This window comes from Onychostoma macrolepis, chromosome 23 (genome assembly GCF_012432095.1).
Source record: "Onychostoma macrolepis isolate SWU-2019 chromosome 23, ASM1243209v1, whole genome shotgun sequence".
In the NCBI taxonomy this organism is placed as follows: Eukaryota; Metazoa; Chordata; class Actinopteri; order Cypriniformes; family Cyprinidae; genus Onychostoma; species Onychostoma macrolepis.
The window spans coordinates 25,167,732-25,194,280 of record NC_081177.1 but is presented as its reverse complement, the minus strand read 5'-3'; the positions used below and the strand labels follow the sequence as shown (position 1 = coordinate 25,194,280).

At 37.3% G+C, this 26,549-nt stretch overlaps 2 protein-coding genes across 4 annotated transcripts; both read left to right on the top strand.

Annotated features, from left to right (window-relative positions):
- ap4b1 (adaptor related protein complex 4 subunit beta 1) lies at positions 1-12,431 on the top strand. Its single transcript, XM_058764488.1, has 11 exons — positions 1-137; positions 566-696; positions 1,832-2,056; positions 3,876-4,006; positions 5,081-5,228; positions 6,368-6,864; positions 7,950-8,033; positions 8,274-8,377; positions 9,206-9,413; positions 10,177-10,452; positions 11,424-12,431. The coding sequence occupies exons 2-11, from the start codon at positions 584-586 to the stop codon at positions 11,840-11,842; spliced, it is 2,205 nt and encodes a 734-aa protein (XP_058620471.1). The 5' UTR covers positions 1-137; positions 566-583; the 3' UTR covers positions 11,843-12,431.
- A 1,535-nt stretch (positions 12,432-13,966) lies between these two features.
- On the top strand, positions 13,967-26,549 carry zgc:101663 (alpha-1,3-mannosyl-glycoprotein 4-beta-N-acetylglucosaminyltransferase C). 3 transcript variants are annotated; one of them, XM_058764368.1, is made up of 4 exons: positions 13,967-14,307; positions 16,646-16,688; positions 17,593-17,707; positions 23,336-26,549. In XM_058764368.1, the coding sequence occupies exons 2-4, from the start codon at positions 16,659-16,661 to the stop codon at positions 24,481-24,483; spliced, it is 1,293 nt and encodes a 430-aa protein (XP_058620351.1). In that variant the 5' UTR covers positions 13,967-14,307; positions 16,646-16,658; the 3' UTR covers positions 24,484-26,549. The 3 variants fall into 3 exon arrangements, with proteins under 3 accessions (XP_058620351.1, XP_058620350.1, XP_058620349.1); XM_058764367.1 differs by having other exon boundaries at positions 13,969-14,138; positions 16,574-16,688; positions 23,336-26,547; XM_058764366.1 differs by having other exon boundaries at positions 13,969-14,307; positions 16,574-16,688; positions 23,336-26,547.

The following is a 26,549-nucleotide window of genomic DNA, read 5'->3' as shown; positions in this document are numbered from 1 at the left end:
GAACATGTTTGAGAGGAAGTAAACAACTGACTTTGATTTCGAGCTTCACGCTTCCTGGTTGACATAAATATGCTCCGGTGGATTCAGTTTTCACTGTTATTTTTAGATGATTTACCGTTTTTAAAGTGATACAGGAGGTATGTTACATACATACGTCTTACTCGGCCTTCGTGTGTTCAAAAGCGTATTTGTACTTTTAGAAATGGAGATGATAAATCATTGCTTAATAGATGCGAGCTCCATAAAGAGCTAAACAACCAGTGCAAAGCTGTCATCATATTCCGGTCTTTATAGTTATGTTGGTCTGTTACTGGACTGTCATGCTGACTTTAATTAGGATTGATTATGACTATTGTTTTGGTGGAGATTATTTAATTTGTGTGTTGTTGTGCTGTCAGATTGACAATTGTTATGATTTATGCTATTTGTTATGATTAGGCACAAACCAGAAGACATCACTGGAGAATAATTACATTACATCACAATACAAGCATGTTCACAAGGAATGAGAAAATAGAGTTTGAGTTGAGTTCATTCAGACTGTGTTCCTCTGCTTTTGTGGCAGGCACCTGAAGAACCCACAATGCCTTATTTTGGCTCGGAGGAGATGGTAAAAGAGCTCAAGCGAGCTCTGTCCAATCCAAATGTTCAAGCAGACCGTCTCCGGTACAAAAACTACATCACCAAAGTCATCAGGTCCGTGAAGTCATCACCTTGTTTTTAATCAAAGAGACCGTTTTCAAAAGGACAAACAAATAGCTTACCCAAATATGAGAAAGATACCATCCCTGATATTATCATGTGAAACAGAAACATAGATCAAATTGCTACATTCCATACAATGAAAGTGAATGGAGGACTGGAGTTGTCAAGCACCAAACAATCATGTAAAACCTGTAAATATCATATCCACTATTAAAATAGTATTTCCATTCCTGAAATCATTATTGAAATTAATAAAATGTTAAAAAGTGTAAATACTATGGGAGTTAGCTATTGCTTGTGTAGTGTGTAGAATATATATTGTTTGCAAGACATAGTAATGTGAGCAAATTGTTCTTTAAATCAGTTTGAAAACTTATTTATTCAGTTAACTCTTTTGAAGAGATTGTGGTAACACTTTAGAATAGGGAACACATATTCACTATTAACTACGACTTTTCCCTCTAATTTGCTAATTTGCTGCTTATTAATAGTTAGTAAGGTAGTTGTTAAGTTTAGGTATTGGGTAGGATTAGGAATGTAGAATAAGGCATTAATATGTGCTTAATTAGTACTAATAAATGGCTAATATTTTTAACAGAGTTAAGCCAAATACAGTTTTGGAGTTTTTAACAAAAATAAATTGTAAAAACATGATATAATTCAGCCATAATATTTCTCGCCATGAAAATAGCCACAGAAGCTGGAATGGTGTTAAACACAAACAAACAAATCAGTTTGAACGATTTATTAGCAAAAAAAAAAAAAAAAAAAATATATATATATATATATATATATATATATATATTATTCAGTTATTATTACTCAGTAATCACATGTGATTGGTTGCTTCATAGAAAAGCTGTGGAAATTCATTGGTTAAAAATGTGTGGGAATTCCTGAATGAAAAATTATCATAAAGTAGTCTTTAATGCAAATTTGTCAAGCCTTATGAAGCAGCAAGTAGTAGAAGTAGTAGATAGTAGATTCTATGAGAAACAGTAAGTCATTATTTGTTATACTGTACATCTTGATTTCCACCATAATAATCTAATCTAATAATAATCATAATTAGATAATTCCACCGTAGCTAATTAGACAGAACTTGTGAAATGTTGTTTCTTCGAAGGTACATGACACAGGGCCTGGATGTCTCTGCTTTATTTATGGACATGGTGAAAGCCAGTGCTACAGTCGATATTGTTCAGAAGAAGCTGGTTTATCTGTACATGTGCACCTATGCCAGTGACAAGCCTGACCTGGCGCTGCTGGCCATCAACACGCTCCGTAAAGACTGCGCTGATCCCAATCCCATGGTGCGAGGGTTGGCCCTGAGGAACATGTGCAACTTCAGGTTTGTATGTTCTTTTTGTCTGTCTAGACCCAGAATATCATAGATGTGCTCTTTTCACGGCATCAAAGTTATTACTTAGCAACACCCTAACAACCAACATCCTAGCAACCACACAAGACACCCTAACAAGCATTCAGGACACAACAGCAGCCTAGCAACACCCTAACAAGCAATGATCTAGCAACCATACAAGACACACTAGGAGTCATTAACAACGCTCTAAAAACCACCCAGAACACAGCAACAACATTCAAACAGTGCCTCAGCAACAAACAAGCAACGCCCTAGCAACTACCCAGGATACCTTGGTGATCACTTAGCAGTAACTTATCAACCTCCCAGAATACTGCAGCAACATCTTAGCAACACCCTTGCAACCATTCAAAATTCTACAACAACAGCATAGCAACAACTTAACAAGCAGCGCCCTAGCAACCATCCAAGGCACCCTAACAACCACCCAGAACATAGCAACAATATTCAAACAGTGCATCAGCAACGAAACACTGCAACAGTCTGCCTTGCAACACCCTAGCAACCACACAAGACACCCTAGCAATCACTCAGCAACCTTTGCATTCAGAACATAACAACAGCCTAGCAACCATCCAAGACAACCAAGCAGTCATGTAACAACCCCCTAACAACCATCCAGAACACAACAGTCAGCCTTGCAACATGCTAACAAGCAACACCCCAGAAACATCCTAGGACACTTTTGCAATCACTTAGCAACACCCTTGCAACCATTCAGAATTCTACAACAAAAGCTTAGCAACACCTTAACAAGCAATGCCCTAGCAACCATCCAATACTCCCTAGCATCTCTTTAACAACCACACAGAACACAGTGACATCATTCAAATAATACTTCAGCGACAAACACTGCCCTAGCAACTACCTAGGACACCTTAGAACACTGTAACAACATCTTAGCAACACCCTAACAATTAATGTCCTAGCAACCACACAGGAACAACCAGCAATCACCCTGGGCACTTCATTTAGCAACACTCTAGCCAGCATTCAGAACACAACAGCAGCCCAGCAACACCCTAAAAAGCAATGCTCTAGCAACCATCCAAGACACACTAGGAGTCATTAACAATGCCCTAACAATCACCCTTGCAACACCCTAGAAACCCCCCAGGTCACTTTAGCAGTCACTTAACAACCACCCAGAACACAGCAACAACATTCAAACAGTGCCCCAGCAACAAACACTGCAACAGTTGACCTTGCTACTCTCTAACAAGCAACTCCCTAGCAACTACCCAGGACACTTTTGTGATCACTTAGCAATAACCTAGCAACCTCCCAGAACACTGCAACAACAAGTAATATCCTAGCAAAGCACACAAGACACCCTAGCAAACGTTCAGGAAACAAAAACAACAGCATAGCAACACCTTAGCAACAATCACCCTAAAAACCATCCAAGACACCCTAGTAATCACCTAGCAACCATCCAGAACACCATAACAACAGCCAAGATATGTCCCAGCAACGTTCCACAACACTGCGAAGATTTGGCTTCTAGCATCCTAACAAACAACAATCTAGCAACCGCCCAGAACTTCACAACAATATCTTAGCAACACACTAGCAACCCTAGCAATCAACCAAGACACCTTAGCAACACCCTACCAACCGTTCAGAACACTGCAATAAACTAGCAAGCACCCAGGACATCTTAAGAATCGCTTAGCAACAACCTACGGACCATTCAGAACAACAACAACAACCTAACAACACCCTAGCAGTCACCTTACAACCAAACAGCCTGGTTATTTTCTTCTTTTATTTGCTTGTTTTTCAGGATGCCGGGAATGACAGAGTACATAGAGCAGCCCATTGTTGCTGGTCTGCGGGACAAGGCCAGTTACGTAAGGAGAGTCGCTGTGCTTGGTTGTGCCAAAATGCACAGTCTGCAGCCCAACACAGAGATCGGTAGAGCCAAGTATTCTGTTTATCTGAATGATTACACTTGCTAAAGATAACGTGATAAAAATTACATAAATAGACATAAGCAGAGAGATTTATGATTTTAGGTCAGATTTATGATTTTAGGTCAGATCCCTTTAAAGGAATGTTTCTGGTTCAGCGTCTGTGACTACTAATAACACGTCAAGAATTCTTAACTACAAAGAGCATGTTTTCAACAGAACACATCACATACTTGTAGACAACCTGTTGGATTGCATTTTTGTTGAAAACAGACACTTTTTTTATCAAAAGCAGGGCAAAGTGAATGTAGAATGAATGTAGAATGCCTGAATTACAGTTCTGTTCACCCAAAAAGCTGGAAATGTCCTCACCCTCTGGCTATCCAAGATGTAGATGAGATTGTTTCTTCATATGAACAGATTTGGAGAAATTTAGCATTATATAATTTGTTCACCAATGGATGCTCTGCAGTGAATGGGTGCCGTCAGAATGAGAGTCCAAACAGCTGATAAAAACACCATAATAATCCACACCACTCCAGTCCATCAGTCTTGTGAAGAGAAAAGCTGTGTGTTTGTAAAAAAACATATCTATCATTAAGACTCTTTTTTTCATGTTTAACTTCAGACTGTCACTTCTGGCCAAAATACCAGTCCATGATCCATAATAACGCTTCCTCTAGTGAGAGATCAAACCCAGGTTGCCTCCCACATCAAAGTCCACCAACATATTTGTGTTCTGAAATGCTTCTGCTTGTAAAGTGTTTGATCTGTGCATATTTCTGTCCTAATTCAGACGAGGCAACCTTTTTGCTGAAAAAAGCAATATTATGGATTGAGCACTCATATTTCAGACAGACGCAATGTTATGAAATTAAAAACATCTTAATGATGGACTCTCATTCTGACGGCACTCATTCATTGCAGAGGATCCAATGGTGAGCAAGTGCTGCTAAATTTTCAGCAGATTTTAGTTTTTGGGGGAACTTTTCCTTTAAATATATAGTCTCTTTAAATATGTGTAAGTGTTTGCCAAATGAATGCATGTAAAGAAATGCTCTGGATGTTTGTCTTTCAGATGGCACTATTGTGAATGAGCTATATGCTCTTCTGAGGGACCCGGACCCTGTCGTTGTAGTGAACTGTCTTTGTGCCTTGGAGGAAATTCTCAAAGATGAGGGTGGTGTGGTTATTAACAAACCCATTGCTCATCATCTTCTCAACAGGTTTGCTGTTTTCGCCATTGTTATGTAAAATATTTCACCCTCATGTTGTTTTAAGAATGTCAAAAATTTTGTTTACAGCATGTTTTAAGTTCTAGACAAGAAATGGGCTCTTTGTATTCATCTTGGTTCATTTTCAGTTTTTTTCAATATAATCAGTACTTTCAGTATATTTTACAGTATATTTCAAAAAATATCCTAAATCCTTACTAATTTGTAAATATCATTATATTTTTGGGAAGATGCTTCCAGTTTTAATTTAGTATATTTCAGGATTTTATAGTTAACTAAAAAAAAATCCATTACTTAAAAACAAATTTTTTATTTCAGCTACAGTTCTCATTTAAATTTAGTTGAACTTGATGTACTAAAATAGCTAAAACTAAAAACAATAAGACCCATTATAAATAAAACCCACTATAAACGAGACATTTGTTGCATCCAGTGGGGACATAATTACTGATTATAATGATTTATACTGTCTTTTTACGTGGCGCGATGACATTACGTCTGCATTTGTGATCAGAGAAACGACAAACAACAAGCACCTCTCTACACGGCTCAAAACTCGTGTTTGAATAGTCAGTGGCAAATTCTTTAAATAAGAAAATGTACTTACAGGCTGTGAGTCAGAAGCGCCAGACTGTCCTTTTAGGTGGGCGTGGTCGAGTCTTAACTTAGATAAAGAATATCTCTTTGGTTTTGAGACTTCTGGGATCTTATCTATGCACAAACAGCTTGTAACACTCCAAAGAGAAAGGAAAACTTGAAATCGCATCATATGACCCCTTTAATAAAAACTATAATGGTATCTAAATGATACTAAAATAACACTGGTATATTTATATACTATTATAATATTTAGTAATTTTCAGCGAGCTCTTGTTTTTATATTTTGTGGGCATTTAATTTTAGTTTTAGTCATTTTAGTACTTAAACTTCTTTCAGTTAGTTAAGTTTTTCATCTAATTTTTAGATTTTATTTTATTTTTTCACATGGTTTTAGTATTAGTTAACAATAACAAATACTGAGTTGCATTTTTGCAGGACAAAAAGTTTTCAAAGGCTTTCAAAGGCATCCTGCATGTCTTTGACCTATTTAGCAGATTGGCTAATGACCGACTTTGTGTTTTCTCCTTCAGAATGAAGGACCTGGACAGTTGGGCTCAGAGTGAAGTCCTCACCTTCCTGCTACGCTACCATCCTCGTGGCGACGACGAGTTGTTCGACATCCTCAGCCTACTGGACGCCTTCCTCCAAAGCGCTCACGCACACGTCGCAGTTGCCACACTCCGCCTCTTTCTTCATTTAGCCTCCGCCCACCCGGCTGTGCAGGCCGACGCCCTCCTGCGCACAAGTGCACCCCTGCTGGCCACGTGTGGTGCTGCATCACGCGAGCTTCGCTTTGCTGGCCTCTGTCACGTACAGCAGGTCATGCGGAGTCAGCCAGGCCTTTTCGGCATGCATTACAAACGCTTCTTTTGTGGATACTCTGAACCCAGTTACATTAAGTTTCGCAAGATGGAGATCTTGGTGGAGCTGGTGAATGATGAAAATGTGGCTTTGGTTTTGGAGGAGCTGAGAAGCTACTGCACTGATGTTTCTCCCGAACTGGCCCAGGCAGCCATTGCCGCTATAGGTACAAGATGCTGTTCGTTTCTCTCATTTGATTAAACAGTGATTAAAATACAGAAACTTCATTAGAGGTTGTAGGCATTTTGCACAATTAGGGTGAAAATTTATTTATTTTTTTAAACAAATGATGAGGTGCCTAACTTTCTTTCTTTCTTCATTTCTATTTGAGATTTGTTTTGTGATTTGCAACCCTGTTATTAAAATTTTGTCTGAATATAGTTTACAATCCTGTCTGATTTCATCACATTTAGTAATGCATTGTAAATTAACAAATTTAATTGATTTATTTTTATATTAATGTAAAATAAATAAATAAACAATAAAATGGGTAACAGAGTTTAAATCAATTGCCATTTTTTAAAAGAGAAAATCTAATGGTAGCTGGGTTGCATGCAAAGTAATAAGAGTTAAATGTTCCTTTTCTGTAAAAAAAAAACCAAAACAAAAAGATTTTGATAGTTTTATACATTTAACTGAATATCATTCTAACATCAATTCATTATAAAAAAATTATAATATTTATTTAAAAATGTTATACTTATTTTTATTTTACTTTTATATTGATATTATTAATTATAATATTGTTGTATGATTTTAATTATTAGATACAGTTGGGATCACTCAGCACAGGTAAAAATAACCAGTTAAGCGTATTAATACAGAGATTTAACTAAAACTAGCTTCTTCATGCTAAGATATATTAATTTATCTTACAGATTTATTGTGGGATTTGAAGCTTTATTGTTTTCACAAAATTAAAGGGACACAATCTGTACCCTTTTCACAGAAAGTGGTATGTAAAAAATTTGTAACAATCTGAGGCCTTTAAAAAAAATACAAATACTTCTAAAAAGACAGAATTTGAATCCTTAATGGATTTTTCTTCATTTATGTCAAATAAAATATTATATTTACTGACTAAGGTTAACTTTTAATATTTCCACAGCAGGCAGTATAGCATTTCATATCACTTGTCCAGTTATATAAATCACACTCTTTAATTTATCATCGCAGCTTTCTGCTGAAATGTCTATTACTGTTACTTCTAAATTCATGTTAAGTACAAATTTTTCTCTCTTTTTTTTTAAGGTCGTATCGCTCGAACATACAGTGAAAAGTGTCTGGATATCCTGACCGGACTGCTGGCATTGAAACAGGATCACATCACTTCAGGTATGAGAGAAAACTGAGCCACACCTGTGTGCATGCTTGTAATTTTTATATCTTCTAGTTAATGAGTAAAGGAGGGTAACATTTGTTTGTTTTTGAAAGAGATACTCTTTTCACAAACCTTTTAGCAGGCACTTTCTCCAGCCTGGATAATAGCTTTGTTTGCAAACAGACAAAATCAGTTCACAGAATCGACTCTTCCTGTGTGTGTGTGTGTGTGTGTGTGTGTGTGTGTGTGTTTAGCCGTGATCCAGACGTTCAGGGATTTGGTGTGGTTCTGTCCTCAGAGTACAGCCGCTGTGTGTCAGACCGTCGAGGCCTGTGTAGACAGTCCTCAAGATAGTGAGGTGAGATGATTCACGTGCTTTTTATTTTGACCATCTACAACAAAGCAGGCTGTGTTCGGCACTTTTTGATACTTTTTCTTCACAATCCCACAAACAAAATGGGAAAAGTCTTAGTTTTGTAAAGTAATGCATACTTTGTCAATTTATTATTGTCTACAAAAATAATTTCAAGCATTTTAGCATGTCTTGCAATTGAAAAGGTAATAAGATAAAGTAGTCTTGATTTGTCTATATTTAAGTTGGCCAGTGAAAACATTGGAAATCTTTTCATTTGTATTTCTGTCAATTAAATAAAAGTTAAAGAGAATTAAGAAATCACAGATTTGTTTTGCATTTTACAAAATGTCCCAACTGCTTATGCTAACATGGTAGCACTATTGCACCTTGATTATAAATTGTCTTTCATCCCTCATATAAAGATTATAAAATATAGATTGTTTAAAGCCATGGATATTTTAAGTTGGGAGTAGAACCTGAACTATGGAAACGTTATAGTCATATCCGGCTTTTAGTCTCTGTACATCATTAAGCATCACTACAGGCCTTCAGATCATCACCAATTCACAGTCTGCATGCAGTGGCTAATGAACTTCCTCTGGAGAACAGATGCCTTAAATTAGCTTTACAGAAGACAACAAAGCGAAAGCCCAATGCAGACTGTTCTGAATATCCACAGTATTAGAGAAAGCCGAGGCATATCTCTGACCTCCTCGTTTAAAGATACAGCTGATAGTCCTGACGTAAAATTGTTTAGTAAAGTAAAGTTTCCATTACAAATTTATGTTTGACCTATCAGAGAAGGATAAATCCTTTCACTGTTTTTCTCAGGGAAAGCAGGCTCTGTTATGGCTTCTGGGAGAACATGGTGATCAGATCAGTAGTGCCCCCTATGTGATGGAGGGCTACATAGACGGGCTGAAGACTGAGCTGTCCTCGGCCGTGAAGATGGAGCTGCTGACTGCCTCGGTCAAGATGTTCCTGTGCCGCCCCGCTGAGACTCAAGACATGTTGGGCCGTCTTTTACATTACTGTATTGGTGTGTAGAGCATGTTTACAGACAATGTCAAATAGAAGCAACAAAAGAACAAAAATAATTGCGTTCCTCCAGGTATATATATATATGTGACCCTGGACCACAAAACCATAAGGGTCGAATTTTTGTAATTGAGATTTATACATCTTCTGAAAGCTGAATAAATACGTTTTCCATTGATGTATGGTTTGTTAGGATAGGACGATATTTGGCTGAGATACAACTATTTGAAAATCTGAGGGTGCAAAAAATCTAAATATTGAGAAAATCGCCTTTAAAGTTGTCCAAATGAAGTTCTTAGCAATGCATATTACAAATCAAAAATTAAGTTTTGATATAGCCTATTTATGATAGGACATTTACAAAATATCTCTATGGAACATGATCTTTTCTTAATATTCTAATGATTTTTGGCATAAAAGAAAAATTTATAATTTTGACCCATACAATGTATTTTTGCTATTGCTACAAATATACCTGCGCTACTTATGCCTGGTTTTGTGCTCCAGGGTCACATATATATGTCTAAATAGTAGTCTATTTATATATTAGTCTGTTTGCTAGTCATTTATGTGCACATGGTATTTTAGAAACCGTGCCACAGGCCTTCTTTTCCTGTTCTCATTTTAGTTTATTTTCGGTCTGTATAATTCATTCTGAGAAATGGTCGCAGATGTGCCCTTCGTGGTATTTTCTTGTCCTTTGACACATTTAGTCAAGAGCTTCTTGCTTCTGTAATTGATTTACAATAATCTTTGGCCCACAGCAGAGGAAGAGAGCGACGTGTGTGTGCGTGACCGGGCTTTGCTGTACTACAGACTTCTTCAGCGGGGAGTTGAAGAGACGAGGAAGGTTGTAACCGGACCCAAATCCGATCCTTCCATGAGTGTTCTTACCGGACGGCAAGAAGAGCCTATTAGACAGTGGGCCTCTACCTTCAACACACTCAGCCCGCTGGCCGGACGCGATTTATGCCCTCAGACTGCTGTTGTGTCAGCCGCTGACCAGCCATCCAGCAGTGCAGAAAAGGAGCTGTTGCCAGGTAAAGCAGATTTATTTAAATTGCATCATATTTTATTACTTTTATATTATCTTAATAGCTATAAAAAGTTATATTTTAGCATTTACTCTATTATAATTTTTCAATTTTAATTAGTATGTATATATATATATATATATATATATATATATATACATGTGTGTGTGTGTGTGGTTTTTATTTCATTTTATTTCAGTTGTTTATTTTTTCAAGTATTAAAATTTTTTAAAATATTTTTAAAAATAATTTATTTTAACACATGTATAGTTTTTAAAAACATTTTAGTTCTTAGTATATTTAGTTTTAGTACTTTATCAAAAATGCAAAAAATGTTACCTTGTTTTGTATATTTAATTTTATTTTGGTTAATGTTTACTTTAAAAGGATTTTTTAAATTAGTTTTAGTTAAGAATAATAATTATTAGTTAAGACAATAACAAATTTTTATTGTTTACATAATTTTAATTAAATATACAATAAGTAAATTGTAATATTGTACATTTAATTTTTAATTTGATAATAAATTCAATACCAATACAACATCATATAACTGTCTCATCCTAACTGTTTTTAAATGTCTGTATATTTTTTATTACACTTTATTTCTTAGTTTTAGTTAATTTAGTACCTCGACTTTAAACAAAAATTATTTTTTTATTTTTTTAATAAATAATTATATTTCATTTTATTTTGCTTAATGTTTTTTTTTTCTAAATACTTTAATAATATAATTTTTAAATAATTAAAGAAAAATCAGTTTTAGTTAATAATAATAATCCTGACAATAACTGTTTTAATTATTTTCATAATTAATTAATTGTAATTTAAATATATAATATTTATTATATAATTATTATAATTATAAATATTATGAATATGATATTATACATTTAAATTATAATTTTATAATAAATGCAATACTAATATAGTGTCATATAATGGTCTCACCCCACCCGTGTTTCTCTGACTAACAGAAAGTACAGATGTAACCCTCTCCAGTCCAGATGACACAGAAGAGGAGATCAGTCTATCTCTGGGTCCTCCTCTTTCCCATGAGACTTTTGAGAAAATGTGGCTGGACTTGGAGGTTCTCCACAGGCAAACTCTGGGATTCCCTCGACCCAGAACGGCCCCGGATACGTTACAGGCTGCCTTACAGCTGGTGAAGATCCAGACTCTGGCCTTCACTCCGGGTGACACCGTGCCATGGAAGGCCTACATTTACACCAGGAGCACTGGGACCCTGATCCTCGCCGAACTGCTGCAGGCCCCTGGCAGTGATGAAAGCCTGGTGGTATCTGTCAAACAGCAGCCCGTAAACCAGCATGCCATCAGAGTATTTGTTTCAATACTCAAGAGTGTGCTGCAAACTCCTAATGCTGATAGTTCATGAAATTCAGAAGTCTGAACTATTGCTGCTACTATTGCTTTGAGGACAATGTACAGTGTATTACAGTATCCAAGCTAGAGCATTTTCAACAAATAATCGAATGGTCTTTCTAAACACAAAACCCTTCCAATAAAACAGTAGTATGCTGTTGGAATCTACTGACAGTTAAATCTGTTTTTACCACTGTATGACATTGGCTAACACGCATGCAGATTTAGCACACGTATGGTGAAATAAACCAAGCGTGTCTCTTTGCAGGTATGAGGAAGTTCAGAATTGCAATTTCATGCAGGTTCCCCTGTATTGTATATCTTGTGTGCTTTTCACAGATAAGTCAAACAAATTATACGTTTGTGGTATTGTGATCTCGCAGCTGTCTTCTTTCTAGCACCCAGTTGCATAATTGTATCTCTATCTCTGGTTATAATTTTCCTTTTCAACATCTTGCAGACAAAGCAATGTTTACTGTACCGTAACATTTGTTTTTAGTTTATGAACACTATTATTTACAGTAAATATGTGATTCATTATACAAAACAGGTGCCTTTTGTGTCCTGCATTATTATGAATATACTTGTAGTATTATAGGCATTTTTGAAGAATAATAAAAATTAAAGAATTTTATTTTTTAAGTTCTGTATTCAAGTGTTTTTATGCATTTATTTGTCTTTTTAAAGTTTTTATTCTGTATTGATCTTAGATAGCCAATCAAATCAAAGAATTCAGCTTTACCGTTCACAGAAGCCAAGTGCGAATTCCAGTGCGAAGCTATTAACGTTGAAAGCGAAGTAGTGAAAAATATGTTTGACAACTGTTTTACGTCCAACCGTAATATCCAATGATGCAAACTACTCAACTTTTTTCTTAAATTTCAATGTTTAGCTTTGAAAATATGGTATCATTTACATGAGTCATGCAATTCATAACTGAGCGTGATGAGACAAGATACTTCAGTGAACTTGAGTACAAATAAGAGTGAATGTGTGAATTTTGTAAAATATTATTTGCAAATAGTTCACATTTACAGCTAGATTTAGACCTAAAATTTCAGTTTTTAGTTTTGTTTTTTTTGTCTTTTTTTTGGACCAGCCCATCCCGTAGAAGCTCAATTGGCTTGAGATCTGGGGAATTTGGAGACCAAGCCAACACCTTCAACTCTTAGTCATGTTCCTCAATCCATTCCTGAACATTTTTTTTCCAATGTGTCAAGGTGCATTATTTTGCTGAAAGAGGCCACTACCATTTGGGAGGAACCCATTTATTTGAAGAGTGTAAATCAGGGGTGTCAAACTCGGTTCCTGGTGAGCCACAGCCCTGCAGAGTTTAGTTCCGACCCTGCTCCAACACACACAACTAGTTTACAAATAATCCTGGAGGACTCGATTAACTGGATCATCTTCCCATACTGCATACTGTCATCTCTTCCCCAGGTAAATGATGCACACACACCCGGCCACCCATGATCTAAAAACCGTTTTATACTCTTCCGTGGTGGACTCTGACCAGTCTGTGGCCCCATGTGCAGCAAACAGCAATGCACTGTGTGTTCTGATACCTTCTCATCGTGACCAGCGATTGGACCAGATAGAATAGCCTTCATTCCCCACAAGCACCCATGACCCTGACACCGGTTCACCAGATCTCCTTCCTTGCACCACTTTTGGTAGATACTAACACCTGCATATCAGGAACACCCCACAAGACTTGGTGATGTTCTGGTGAAGACCGTTTTGGAGATGTTCTGATCCAGTCGTCTAACCATTGCTATTTGGATATTTTCACTTGCCCATGTTTCATGCTTCCAATACATTAAATTCAAGAATATTTGTGTGTGTTTGAAAACATGGTTTATGAGGACACAAAAGTGTATAATATGTCATGGGTATTACAAAGAGAGAGAAAAAAGCTCAGTATAAAAACTATCCCTGATTCCCTGTAAACCACATATGTGTGTAGATGCTAAAGCAGAAGTACATAAGCAGGAGAGAGACATGTGACTTCTACTCAAATGTATATAGGTTACAGTAACACAATGCGATAATAAAGAAGTGTAACATTTATTTAAGTTATGTCTTGCCACGATGTAATTAAATAACTAAAGAAAGTTTATAATGATGCCAAGAGATCAAAACCCGTTTCTTTAATTCGTTGTCCAGAGGGTAATCCCTACCACTGACTGACAAGGAAACGACAATCTCAGTAACATATCTAACAAGTTTCATTCAACCTTTGCTCGGCTAAGCGATAACCACTCCTCATGCCAGCAGCGCTCGAGGATCATCATCATCTGGATAAACGGGTAAAACACTTCACTGAAGGGAAAAAAGATCGTATTAAAGGACACTAGGAAGTGAATTAATTAACTCGTGTGAACTCCAGAGACACGCGGTTTTCTCGCTTTACATACAATATCATTTTGAACGTTGGCGTATAACGTTGCCTCTGTACAAGGCTGTAGGTGATTAAAGGTACGTGGATTTAATCAATTTATGTGAACTGTACGGTGTGTTAAAACTTACACTGCTAATCTAGACATTTTGCAAGTATATACGTTTTCCATACACTTTCGATTTGATTTTTTGACACAATGTGCGTTTCGAACGTTCGAATGGGAAATTTGGGCGTTCCGAATTTCGAATAATTTTTTAAACATCTTTGCATTCCGAGTTTAAAATTAGGCTTGTTCTTTTTTCTTCTTCTTAGAAATATAGATATAATTAACCCCATATGAAATTAGAGATTGATACTAGGCTACTACTAGGCCTACTAGTACTATAATAATATAATATAATAATCCAATATAATAATAATAATATAACTGCTGTGTTTCTTTTGGTTAGCTTTTAATATAAAGGCTTAAAGATGGTTAGACTGTTTCTTTCACCGATGCCTTGAGAAACATTTTAGAGGCTTTTTAACAAAACAACTGCCCTAACTTATTTAAATTGCAAATGAACCTGGTTTTAACGTGGCTAGTGTCAGTGATTCCAGACTCTCAAATATGTAGCTATCAAACAACCTAAAACCAGTTTGCCTGGTTTACTCTCTTTGTGTTGTTCTGTTTGCTTGTGGTAATCTACTCAGACATAACAATAAATGATGAACCTCTGTAACCAGGTGTGCTTTCATCCAATGCAAATAGAGAGCATAATGGTAATAGTGTTGAGGCAAAAGTTCATCTTTGCTCATGAGGAAACAGTCAGTCATGGTTTAAAGAGAGGCCATGTTTCATTCTTTATCAGTACATAAAGGCAAATCCTTTTAAACATTCATTGAATCCTTTACCACACAGCCAGTTCCCTGTGACTTTTAAGCTTTTGAACGTTTTTTCCTTTTTATATCACTTCCACAACTAAATGTGACCCTGGACCACAAAACCAGTCATAAGGGTCATTTTTTAAATAAATATTTTGAATAAATAAGCTTTCCATTGATGTATGGTTTGTTAGGATCGGACAATATTTGGCTGAGATGCAACTATTTGAAAATCTGGAATCTGAGGGTGCAAAATAATGTAAATATTGAGAAAATCGCCTTTAACGTTGTCCAAATTAAGTCCTTAGCAATGAATATTACTAATAAAAAATTAGGTTTTGATATATTTACAGTAGGAAATTTACAAAATATACTTAATTTCCTAATGATTTTTGGCATAAAATAAAATTCGATAATTTTGACCCATACAATGTATTGTTGGCTAATTGCTACAAATATGCCCGTGCTACTTATGACTGGTTTTGTGGTCCAGGGTCACAAATTAAAATAAGCCTAAGGACATGTTGTGGATATGTTTGTGAAGTACATCAATTGTTCATTAAGATAGCAATAACTTTTAGTTTTAATCAACTTTCAGACTAAGCAAATAGTGACATGCTTTGGGGGATATATATATATTTTATATTAAAGCACTTACAGTTAAAATCTATGGAGCAAGACATTTCGGAGGGGTTAAAGCTGGAACTGTGTAGAGGCAGCTTATGTTTTTGATAACACGCTTTTATTAATTGCCCTCTACAGAATCTGTTATTTGAGCTTTAAAGCTGTCTAAATCGTCCTTGTGGTGATACTGCTTTACTAACCACACCATTTGGTTATGCGTTACACAGGTACAGTAATCCTGCAGGGGGAATATTATATTCCATGTAAACATGTTGCTGTTTAATCAAAGGAAAGTCACCAGGGTCCTGGCTTTACATGAACATGACAGGAGAAAATTTGAATATAAAATTAATAAGCTATTCTGTTCTGGTTGAGTATGCTATGCTTCTCAGCACAGTTCAGTATTAAACAGGTAAGTCTCAGATTCTTGGTAAAAAAATAAAAATAAAAAATAACAACAACTACTGAATTTTGCATCCTTAGAATTAATTTGAAATGGGATATTATTGACTTTTGCTGATGTGCAATATTTATTCATAGTAAATATGTTCATATTCATCGACATCTATGCTTACACTCCCTTTGCAACTTTTCCCTGCACTTCTGGATGGCGACTTGCTTGTTTGAGAAGCATTATTCTGCTGCTCTAAATGACAGTGTTGAATGTGTGAGCTGAATGGTTCATAATCGGCCATTAATTATTCAAACTGGGTCATGTGAATAATTGAACAATGCAGCTACAGATTAAAGATAATCAAACATATTGGAAAAACAGCATTTGGTGTTACAAGTGAAGCTCATCATGTGTGTTTAATGTTGGTGGTACAGTATTAAAGTGCCTGTGTGTCTTAACAGAAGAAGGTGTGGGATGAGATGCCATCTGAAACAAGTCTTCCTCCTAGTAGCTGGTCTTTTCATTTTGACCAGGGTCTTTATCTACATGCGGAGAGAAGAATCGGGAAACCTCAAGGTATTTTCTTGAGCTAATAGCATGATTATTGAAATATTGAAACTTAAAGGGATAATTCAGTTATTTACACACCCTTGTGTTTGCTTTAAACCTGATTATCTTTTATCTGCAGAACTGAAAAGCTGCGGGTAACCAATTATGTTTACAGCTGAATTGCATTGTATGGGCTAAAAATATCTTATTTTATGTTCCACAAAAGAAATAATGTCAAACAGGTTTGGAATGAGATTAGGTTGAGTGAATATTAACAGGAATTTCATTTTTGGTTGTATGGCACACCACAAGTTGCCCTTGTTCCGTTCATAGCATGTCAAATTTCTTGTGCATTTGAGTCTTACTGTTAATGATTTTTCTACATCAGCATGGATCACAGCATATCTCATAACAGAATATTTCCTATTACATTAAAAGGCAGTTTAAGAGAATAGTGACATGGAAACACATTTCACAAAAACATATTTGCTTCCTTGTTTGATTTGAAATGATAAGGAATAGATAACAAAATGTATGAAGCATCAAGAAAAAACACATCTTTTTTTTTTACTGTAACTTCCGAAAAGGTTTAATTCGTATACACGGCTATTTTGGAATGGTCGTCGGTGAAGAAAATAGGTCATTTACCCACATGATGGTGTGGTTACAACAGCAGGGACTAACTGCTGAAACTAACCAGCCAAATGTTGAACTTCCTGTCATGTTTGTAGTTGTACACGCTCTGTGTAAAGGGTACAAAAGCTGTCACTGCAGTGACACCTTTGAACCTTTTTACCCCTAAATGATGCATATTAGTACCTAGATGGTACATATTAGTAGCTTTTGAAGGGGAACGCCCCACTGACAGACTCTGGACCTTTATTTTCTTTTAGTTGTGAGCAGAATAATGATTTTTTTTTTTTTTCTTCAGGGGTCACTGACCTGGATCTGGGATAAGGAGACTTGGGTGGAAGATCTTAAGGGCCATTACCTGCATTTCAACATTTCCATTAAAGTCCTGGCAGGAGTCTTCCAGCCGTTCAAGAGTGAGATATCTATTTACATCTACATGCATGTAGATCAGTGGTGTCAAACTCTGCTCTAACACTCATACCTATAGTTTTAAAATAAGCCTGAAGGACTTGACTAGCTGGATCAGCTGCGTTTACTTAAAGCTGCAGTCCGTAACTTTTTTGGGGTAAAAATGATTCGAAATCAGTATTTGAGCAAGTACATAACCAGCCAGTATTCAAAACTATCACCTTTCTTTAGCCCGATTCATAACGGTTAGCTTATAATAATGTTTTCTAGTTTGAGTGGTACGGGTAGGTTTTCGACCTCATTACTAGAGGTCGACCGATTTTACCGATACCGATAGCTAGGTTGGACCACACTGGCCGATACCGATTAATCAACCGATAGTTTTCAAAATGGATACTGAAAGAGAGCTAGTGCTTTACTATTTAAAAAAAAAAAAAAGCAGCAACAGTACTGAACCATACTATATATATATATATATATATATATATATATATATATATATATATATATATATATATATATATATATATATATATATATATATATATATACTATAAATATTAATATTATTTACTATATTAAAGTTATTTCATAATTTGCTAATGTTAAAAGAAGAAACTTTAAAATGTAAAAATATAGCCTATTAGTAGCTAATAATGAATGTTGAAATGAAAACACTCTAACAAGGAACAATACTTCTACAGTTTTCATTAATGCTACGAATGGACTTTTATTGTTAAATGTTACCATTTAATTTCAACAGTCGTGCTTAAAGATGGCCATGTTTAAATATCTACACAAGGCCATAGCATTAAAATTACATAAATATGGATATTGTATGTGTACTCGCACACACTTTATTTGCTTCTATTTTTTAACACTTGATAATTATCTAATCAAAAAAAAAAAAAAAAAGTTAGTCGCGCAGCGCTGCGTCTAGGAGAACTTAGAGGTATCACACACATGCACACACACACCAGACGCTTTGCGTTCAAATCAAGTGGCGGTCTAAAACAATTTATTTAAATCACCAAATGGACATAAGTTTGCTTCAAGAATGAACAATGTGGCATAAATGAGTTTGAAAAAAACAGAGCAAGTGGAAAGAGAACGCGCGATCTATTACAGCTCTCTACATGAAGCATACTGACTTTATTAGAGCCACAGAAAGACAAACGTTTTGCTGAAAAATGCACAATACATAATTTATAGCCTAGGGTGAAGTCATTATATACATTCACAACGATTTGGGACAAATATAATGTAATTTGATAGAAAACTATGTGAATGGCGCTCTGTTCCGCGGCAGGCTTTTCTGTCGGCTGCATTTAAATGCGCGTCTGGAGTTTCCCGCTCTGTGCAGCGTGCAGTGTCACGTGTCAAAATAAACAACACGTGCTGTCAGTGATTTCCGCCTCTAGAGGCGGCTCTCGTACTGTATAATGCCAGTGGACCCTTCTCAGCCATTCCGGCAACGGTTGCAAACCGGAAAACTATCGGCATGGATTTTTGCCGATAACCGATAGTTGTGGCAATCAACTATCGGTAGCCGATTAATCAGCAAAACCGATGAATCGGTCGACCTCTAGTCATTACGTCACGTCTGTAAACATAAAGAAGTTTTCCCGGCTAGTAGGCTTTCTCATGTGAGGATCCTGCAGGTGATGGAACGTTTATAGCCTTTTCTCACAGCAGCTGGAATAATTAAATGTATCATTTTGATGGCGGATTGTAATCCAGAAAGGATTATGTGTTTATATGAAACACATGTGAATGAAATTCCCAGGGACAGCAGATGAAATTTAGCTCTGTAGCTAATTCTGGGGCAGTTTTTTGACTGTCTATTGTCCCTGCCAAATAATGAATTAAAAAAAAAAATACAAAATTAAATTATATTCTAGTTTTAAATGTGCTTCTGATTACAGATAGCCTGGGATTACACAAGATTTATATTTTAAAGACAACCAGTTCGAAGGGAGCATAGTTTGCTTTTTGGGTTAAAAGAATTTCTTAATATGAAATTCGAATGGTATGACAATTAGAGATTAGACTGTACAGAAATTGAAATCTACATGCTAATACACACTATACTCATTGTCTCGCAATACTGATGTTGTTAACATTAATAATTTGCACGGTTAGATGTGATATGAGCTAACCGATCGTTAGATTTAATTACCATTGGTAGCGCAATTTATTGTAATTCTTTTTTCCTCAGTTGGTCAGAACAAACGTGGCAGACTTGTTACTTGTTCAGATGGCAATATATGGTGAAAATTCTTATTTGGGTCACATATTCCAAGACGCAGGCTAGAATCTGTGATTCCTGAGTACAGTATCCAAACCGGTGCAGTGACTGACTGCCACACATTCACCTCAAAACATTAGATTTATCCGCGCTGGAGTCGTGCCGGAACACCGGATCACAAGCCCGCGCACGGAAGATAATTCCGCACAGAGCTGCAATTCCAGGTTTTCAAACAGAGATGGCGACAAAGAGGCAAAACTTACGGACTGTGGCTTTAAGGTTGAAGCTAAACTTTTGCCACTTTTAAACTTATTTATGCACATGTAAACAAAATGGATGTCTTCAGTCATTGCATCAAGTTGTATCAATTTGTTTTTGAGTGTGAGACCGCTTCTTGTTTGAACGCCTCTGTCTGGAAACTGTGAAAATCACACACCTGCAAGTTTTGTTCTCCAGTAAAAGTGCAAACTGTCCTTAAAACAAGAGAAATTTACAACCCGAATTCCGGAAATGTTGGGACGTTTTTTTAAATTTCAATAAAATGAAAACTAAAAGACTTTCAAATCACATGAGACAATATTTTATTCACAATAGAACATAGAGAACATAACAAATGTTTAAACTGAGAAATTTTATGCACAAAATGAGCTCATTTCAAGTTTGATGCCTGCTACAGGTCTCAAAATACTTGGGACGGGGGCATGTTTACCATAGTGTAGCATCTCCTCTTCTTTTCAAAACATCGCCGATGGCTGACAGACATCACGATGTTGAGCTGGCATCGTGGTTCATGATTAACAGGCTACCACTATCAAGCAGCAAACCATGTCCCTTTAGTGGCTCCCTAGAACGCGTTATTTGTTTTCCGTGCCTTTCTGAATACGGATTCACGCTTCGGGCACACCCCTAACCCCGCCCCCCGATGTCATCGTCCATCACGATGTTTCACTGTAGACATCGTCCGATGCCAATTTGGTAGACATCCCTAATTCATAGTGCCTTCCCAAACATGTAAGCTGCCCATACTGTATGCACTTGTGCACCCCCATACCATCAGATATGCTGGCTTTTGAACTGAACACTGATAACATGCTGGAAGGTCTCCCTCAATCTTTAGCCCGGAGGACACGGCGTCTGTGATTTCCAACAAGAATGTCAAATTTGGACTCGTCTGACCATAGAACACTTTGCCACTTTGAAACAGACCATTTCAAATGAGCCTTGGCCCACAGGACACGACGGCGCTTCTGGACCATGTTCACATATGGCTTCCTTTTTGCATGATAGAGCTTTAGTTGGCATCTGCATATGGCATGGCGGATTGTGTTTACCGACAGTGGTTTCTGGAAGTATTTCTGGGCCCATTTAGTAATGTCAATGACAGAATATATATATATTATACCTCTAATTCAAGGTATATTCACAAGTACAACCTGAATTCCAGAAATGTTGGGACGTTTTTTAAATTTGAATAAAATGAAAATTAAAATACTTTCAAATCACATGAGAGAACATAACAAATGTTTAAACAGAGAAATATTACACTTTTATCCACTAAATGTGTATATATACTACCCTTCAACAGTGTGAGGATCTGTAAGTTTTTTTTTTTGTTGTTTTTGAAAGAAGTCTCCTCTGTTCACTAAGGCAGCATTTATTAGATCAACAATACAGTAAAATATGTAATATTGTGAAATATTATTACAATTTTAAATATTTATGTTATATGTTCCCTGTGTTGTCTTGTATTGGACTTTTAATATAAAATAGTAAAATCATTTATTAGCTCTAGGAATCTAATCTCTTTGGCCATGACACAATAGCATTTCTTACTGTGCACAATACTAACAGTACAAGAGCATTTGGCAAGATCTGCTCGTTAAAGGGACTGTTTTGCAAGCAGTGATGACAGAATTAGTGAAGTAAAATGAGTATGATGCAAGTTATGGTAACATACACCATATACATGGACTCATTTATGAGCTTATCACATTAATTTCCTGGACAATTATCTGATTACCTTTTATCGCTCTGGATTCAATGAACCACTTTGGTGGTCATGGAGCTTGTCTTGGCCAATGGACCTGTTTTGGGGCAGATGAGACTGGCATCCAGTGTGATGGATCCACTTCTGTTGTTGGTGTGGGCACCGGCTCCACCCTGGTATCTAGCTTTGCCCTGGTCTCCCATCTCTGCCCTGGCTCCCTGCTCTGCCTTGGTCTCCAGCTCCACCCCAGTTCCCTGGTCTCCAGCTCCACCGGCTCTGTCCTGGTCTTCAGCTCCACACTGATCTCCAGCTCCACCCTGGGACCCTGCTCTGCCCTGGTCTTCAGCTCCACCCTGATCTCCAGCTCTGCCCTTGTCTCCAGCTCCATCAGCTTCTCCCTGGTCTCCAGATCCACCGGCTCCAACCTGGTTCTCTGCTTCGCCTTTGTCTCCAGCTCCACCCTATCTCCCTGCTTTGCCCTGGTCTCCAGCTCCACCCTATTTCCCTGCTCTGCCTTGGTCTCCAGCTCCACTGACCCTGGTTTTCAGCTCCACCCTGATCTCCTGCTCTGCCCTGGTCTCCAGATCCATCTGCTCCACCCTGGTTCCCTGCTTCATTCTGGTCTTCAGCTCCACCCTGGCTCCCTGCTCTGCCCTGGTCTTCAGCTCCACCCTGGCTCCCCTGCTCTGCCCTGGTCTTCAGCTTCACCCTGGCTCCCTGCTCTGCTCTGGTCTTCAGCTCCACCCTGGCTCCCTGCTCTAACCTGGTCTTCAGCTCCACCCTGGCTCCCTTGCTCTGCCCTGGTCTTCAGCTCCACCCTGGCTCCCTGCTCTGCTCTGGTCTTCAGCTCCACCCTGGTTGCCTGCTTCGCCTTTGTTTCCAGCTCCACCGGCTTCTCCCTAGTCTCAAGCTCCACTGGCTCAGCCCTAGTTTTCAGCTCCGTCCTGGTCTCGAGCTCCACCCTGCTCTCCAGCTCCACTGGCTCAGCCCTAGTTTTCAGCTCCTCCCCGGTCTCCAGCTCCACCTTGGTTCCCTGCTTTGCCCTGGTCTCCTTGGCTCCCCATTCTGCCTGTTCCGTCCTGGCCTCCTGCTTTACTTTGATTCCCTGGCCCTTTTATCTCCCCAGGTCTCTCGTTATCTTGTAAAATTTTGAACACCCTGTGTTTATATAGCCCTTGTGTTTTCCTTGTTGTGCAGTCAATTGTTAAATGCAATGGTTGCTGTTGTTCCTGTTTGTTTCTGTTATCTTGTTCCCTGTGTTACCGGTTGTCTGTCTGTCTGTCTGTCTCTATCGCTCTGAAAAATAAGGCAACATCTTGAATAAAAATTTGTGAACTCAATGAAACCCAGAAAACGACTGTATATTCACATCCCTGTTGTTTCATTATTTTTTTTCAGAGTACCTGACGGTGGGCCTCTCGTCTGTGAAGAGGGAAAAGGGCAGTTATCTTCAGGACACTCTTCAGTCAATCTTCTCTGCCTCCTCAGAGGAAGAGCTGGATCAAATTGTTGTCGTCGTCCTTCTTGCAGACTTTGATGTGAGCTGGATCCAGCAAACATTAGAGAAGATTACAGATGAATTCCACACGAGGCTGTCCAAAGGTCAACTTCTGGTCATCCACGCCAACGAAGACAACTATCCTCCCCTCACAGGACTGAAGAGGAACTTCAATGACGCAGCTGACCGTGTGACCTTTCGATCAAAGCAAAATGTGGACTACTCCTATTTGCTCTATTTTAGCAGTAATCTCTCCCAATACTATATCATGCTGGAAGATGACGTGAGCTGTTCGAAGAACTTTCTCACCAGCATGCGGGAGCACATCGGTTCAGTGGGCAACTCGAAGTGGGTTACATTGGAATTCTCCAAGTTAGGCTACATAGGAAAACTCTATCAATCCAGAGATCTGCCCATTCTAGCCCGATTCCTTTATAATTTCTACCAAGAGATGCCCTGCGACTTTCTGCTATCGCATTTTCACAGATTGTTGATGCAGGAAAAAGTCATTCGTTTCCGCCCATCTCTGTTTCAGCACATGGGCACTTACTCGTCATTTAAGGGGACGTTCAATCACCTAAAGGATGAAGACTTTGTTGAAGAAGTTGCCGATAACCCTCCAGCAGACATTAGCACGAATATTGAAACCTATCAGACCAATACTGTTGACAAAGCTTACAGCCAAGGCTTAGAGTATTTCTGGGGTGTATCCCCTATTGGTACAGAAAACTACATTTTAGTAGTCTTTCATGATCCTGTTCTTATCTCCCGTGTCCAAATAGTAACAGGACTGGATGGGAAAGATGAGCTGGTCTATGCTGATGTAGAACTTGGAAAAACATTGGTCAAAAAGGAGTCGGAGGTGGAGTGCTCCGGATTTGACAAGCTAGGTTCTCTTCAGCAAGGCCAGTTTAGTGAACCGGCTGTTCAGAAACTTGTGCCGGCAGCCGTGGCATGTTTACGAATCCGAGTCACTGTAGCCCAAACAACCTGGGTTGTCGTACGCAAGATCCAGGTCTGGACTGTTAAAGCTGACCAAACCAGATGAAATATTTCTGCTGTGCATTTCTCATCATGACTTACTAAAGGCTTGAATCTTTAAAATGGACACATGCTTGGTAATTTGTATGTGAGGGAATGATGTCGTTTCATTGCATCAAATAATTTGATAAATATTTTAATGAATGAATGAATTAACTAAACTGGGGCATTAGGACCCCTGGGGCATTAGGACCCACACAGACCACAGGGTGAGCACCCCCTGCTGGCCTCACTAACACCTCTACCGACAGCTACCTAGTTTTCCCAGCAGGTCTCCCATCCAGGTACTGACCAGGCTTAGCCCTGCTTAGCTTCCATGGGTAACCGGTCTTGGGCTGCAGGGTGATATGGCTGTGAAACAAGATATATTTACTATATATAAGATATTTTAGGAAATTAAATTACATTTAGTTTTCTGTTTCCATTATAAAATATTTTGTTAATAATATACATTAAAAAAAAAAATACATTTTAATAAACTTACTTAACTTAAAATGAAGTTTTAACAATACTTTTATTTAAATTAATAAAAAAACCTCAAAACATTCTTTGGTAATTTTTTGCAAGATTTCCTGAGATGATACATATCAAATTTCATACAAATAGGGTTAGTGTAGTAAGGGTTAAAAAATCATGCACACGGGATTCAGATGAAAGTTTTTGTTAATATTTTTAATTTTTATTATTATATTTTCTGTTTTCATTTTAGGTAAAGGTTTAGTAATTTTGTTGGGTGTTTTTTTTGTCAGTATGTCTGTATAATTTTCTTTTTTTTTTTTTTTTATCACAATTTAGTTTGATATTTTATTTTGGTTTATGTTTATTTTGTTTCAATTAATTATTATTATTTTTTATGGTTTAAGGTTTAGTTAACGATAGTAACCCTAATTTGAACTCCTAAAAAGTATGAGGCTTCAAATTCTTTTTATAAAAGACATGTCCTGGATGTTGTGTAGTTGAGTGGCAAAAGAGGATGCCAAGACTCAAAGAGCATTTTACAGTCAAACATATTTAGATTTACAAGTCTTGTAAAAATAAGGAATGATTTGTAATTTCCGCCCCCTAGGGGTGATGACTTTGAAATACAATTCCCTAGTTCCATCACTCTGAACACTAATGAGGGGAGAAGTACTGATATTAATTTACATTCAGCACACACAGACATGTTGGGTTTCCATGTTTTATGGCGACATTCCATGTGGGTGTAATGGTTTTTATACTGTAGTATCTTAAATAGTAGCTTTCTACTATTTTAAGATTCTCAAAAACATTTATTTTGTATGATTTTTAAGCTGTTTTCCTAATGGGGACCAATGAGGACTGAAAAATGTCCCCACAAGGACAAGGATTTTGGACATTGCCATCATCGTGGGGACATTTTGTCCACATAACATAGGGTATACTGGAAACACACACACACACACACACATTTAAATTAACTTAAGTTTGCTCAGTATTTGAGGAAAAGGATAGATTTTATACCAACGTGTCATGTTGTATTGCTTTTACTGTGTTTCTGACAATCACATCAGCATGTGTGCTTTACTGATCCTCACATGCGTGATATTAACGCTTGTTGAGCGCTATATGTTCTCTCTCCCTCAGGGACAGATAGTGAGAAAGGGCATCAGAGATAACTGAACAGCTCAGCTTCACAAACTGATATCTTCACTCTACGAATATGAGTGTAATCTCTGTCAGTTAATCTTTTTTATTGTTAAATTGTAATGTTTTTCTAATTTTGCTAAACTGTATACACTACTGTTATCGATGACAGTCAATTAAACTAGTTTCATGTTTCTCATGCGCACTATCATCTTTTTTTCTCATCTAGTCAAATACTTTCAACTCAAATCAATTTTTCATGTCCGTTTCTGTGCTTTATTGTTAAGTGGCAGTGTAATAAGCAGACTCATTTGCAGTCTGATGGTCGTTATTGCAAAATAAACCACGTCAGGATGCTACTCCACATTGTATTATGATTGCATCTAATTTGAGATAATGACATGCTAACTGTACTGGGATGTCTTTATTCATATGTATATTACTGTATGCACTGCCATATCTGAAACC

Bases quoted from the DNA above. Each gene is read 5' to 3' on its own strand.
- ap4b1 (XM_058764488.1), top strand. From the start codon at position 584: ATGCCTTATTTTGGCTCGGAGGAGATGGTAAAAGAGCTCAAGCGAGCT. The intron at 4,007-5,080 runs GTAGAGCCAAGT...TTTGTCTTTCAG, and splicing joins GCAGCCCAACACAGAGATCG to ATGGCACTATTGTGAATGAG. The intron at 6,865-7,949 runs GTACAAGATGCT...TTTTTTTTTAAG, and splicing joins GGCAGCCATTGCCGCTATAG to GTCGTATCGCTCGAACATAC.
- zgc:101663 (XM_058764367.1), top strand. From the start codon at position 16,587: ATGAGATGCCATCTGAAACAAGTCTTCCTCCTAGTAGCTGGTCTTTTC. The intron at 16,689-17,592 runs GTATTTTCTTGA...TTTTTTCTTCAG, and splicing joins AAGAATCGGGAAACCTCAAG to GGGTCACTGACCTGGATCTG. The intron at 17,708-23,335 runs GTGAGATATCTA...ATTTTTTTTCAG, and splicing joins AGTCTTCCAGCCGTTCAAGA to AGTACCTGACGGTGGGCCTC.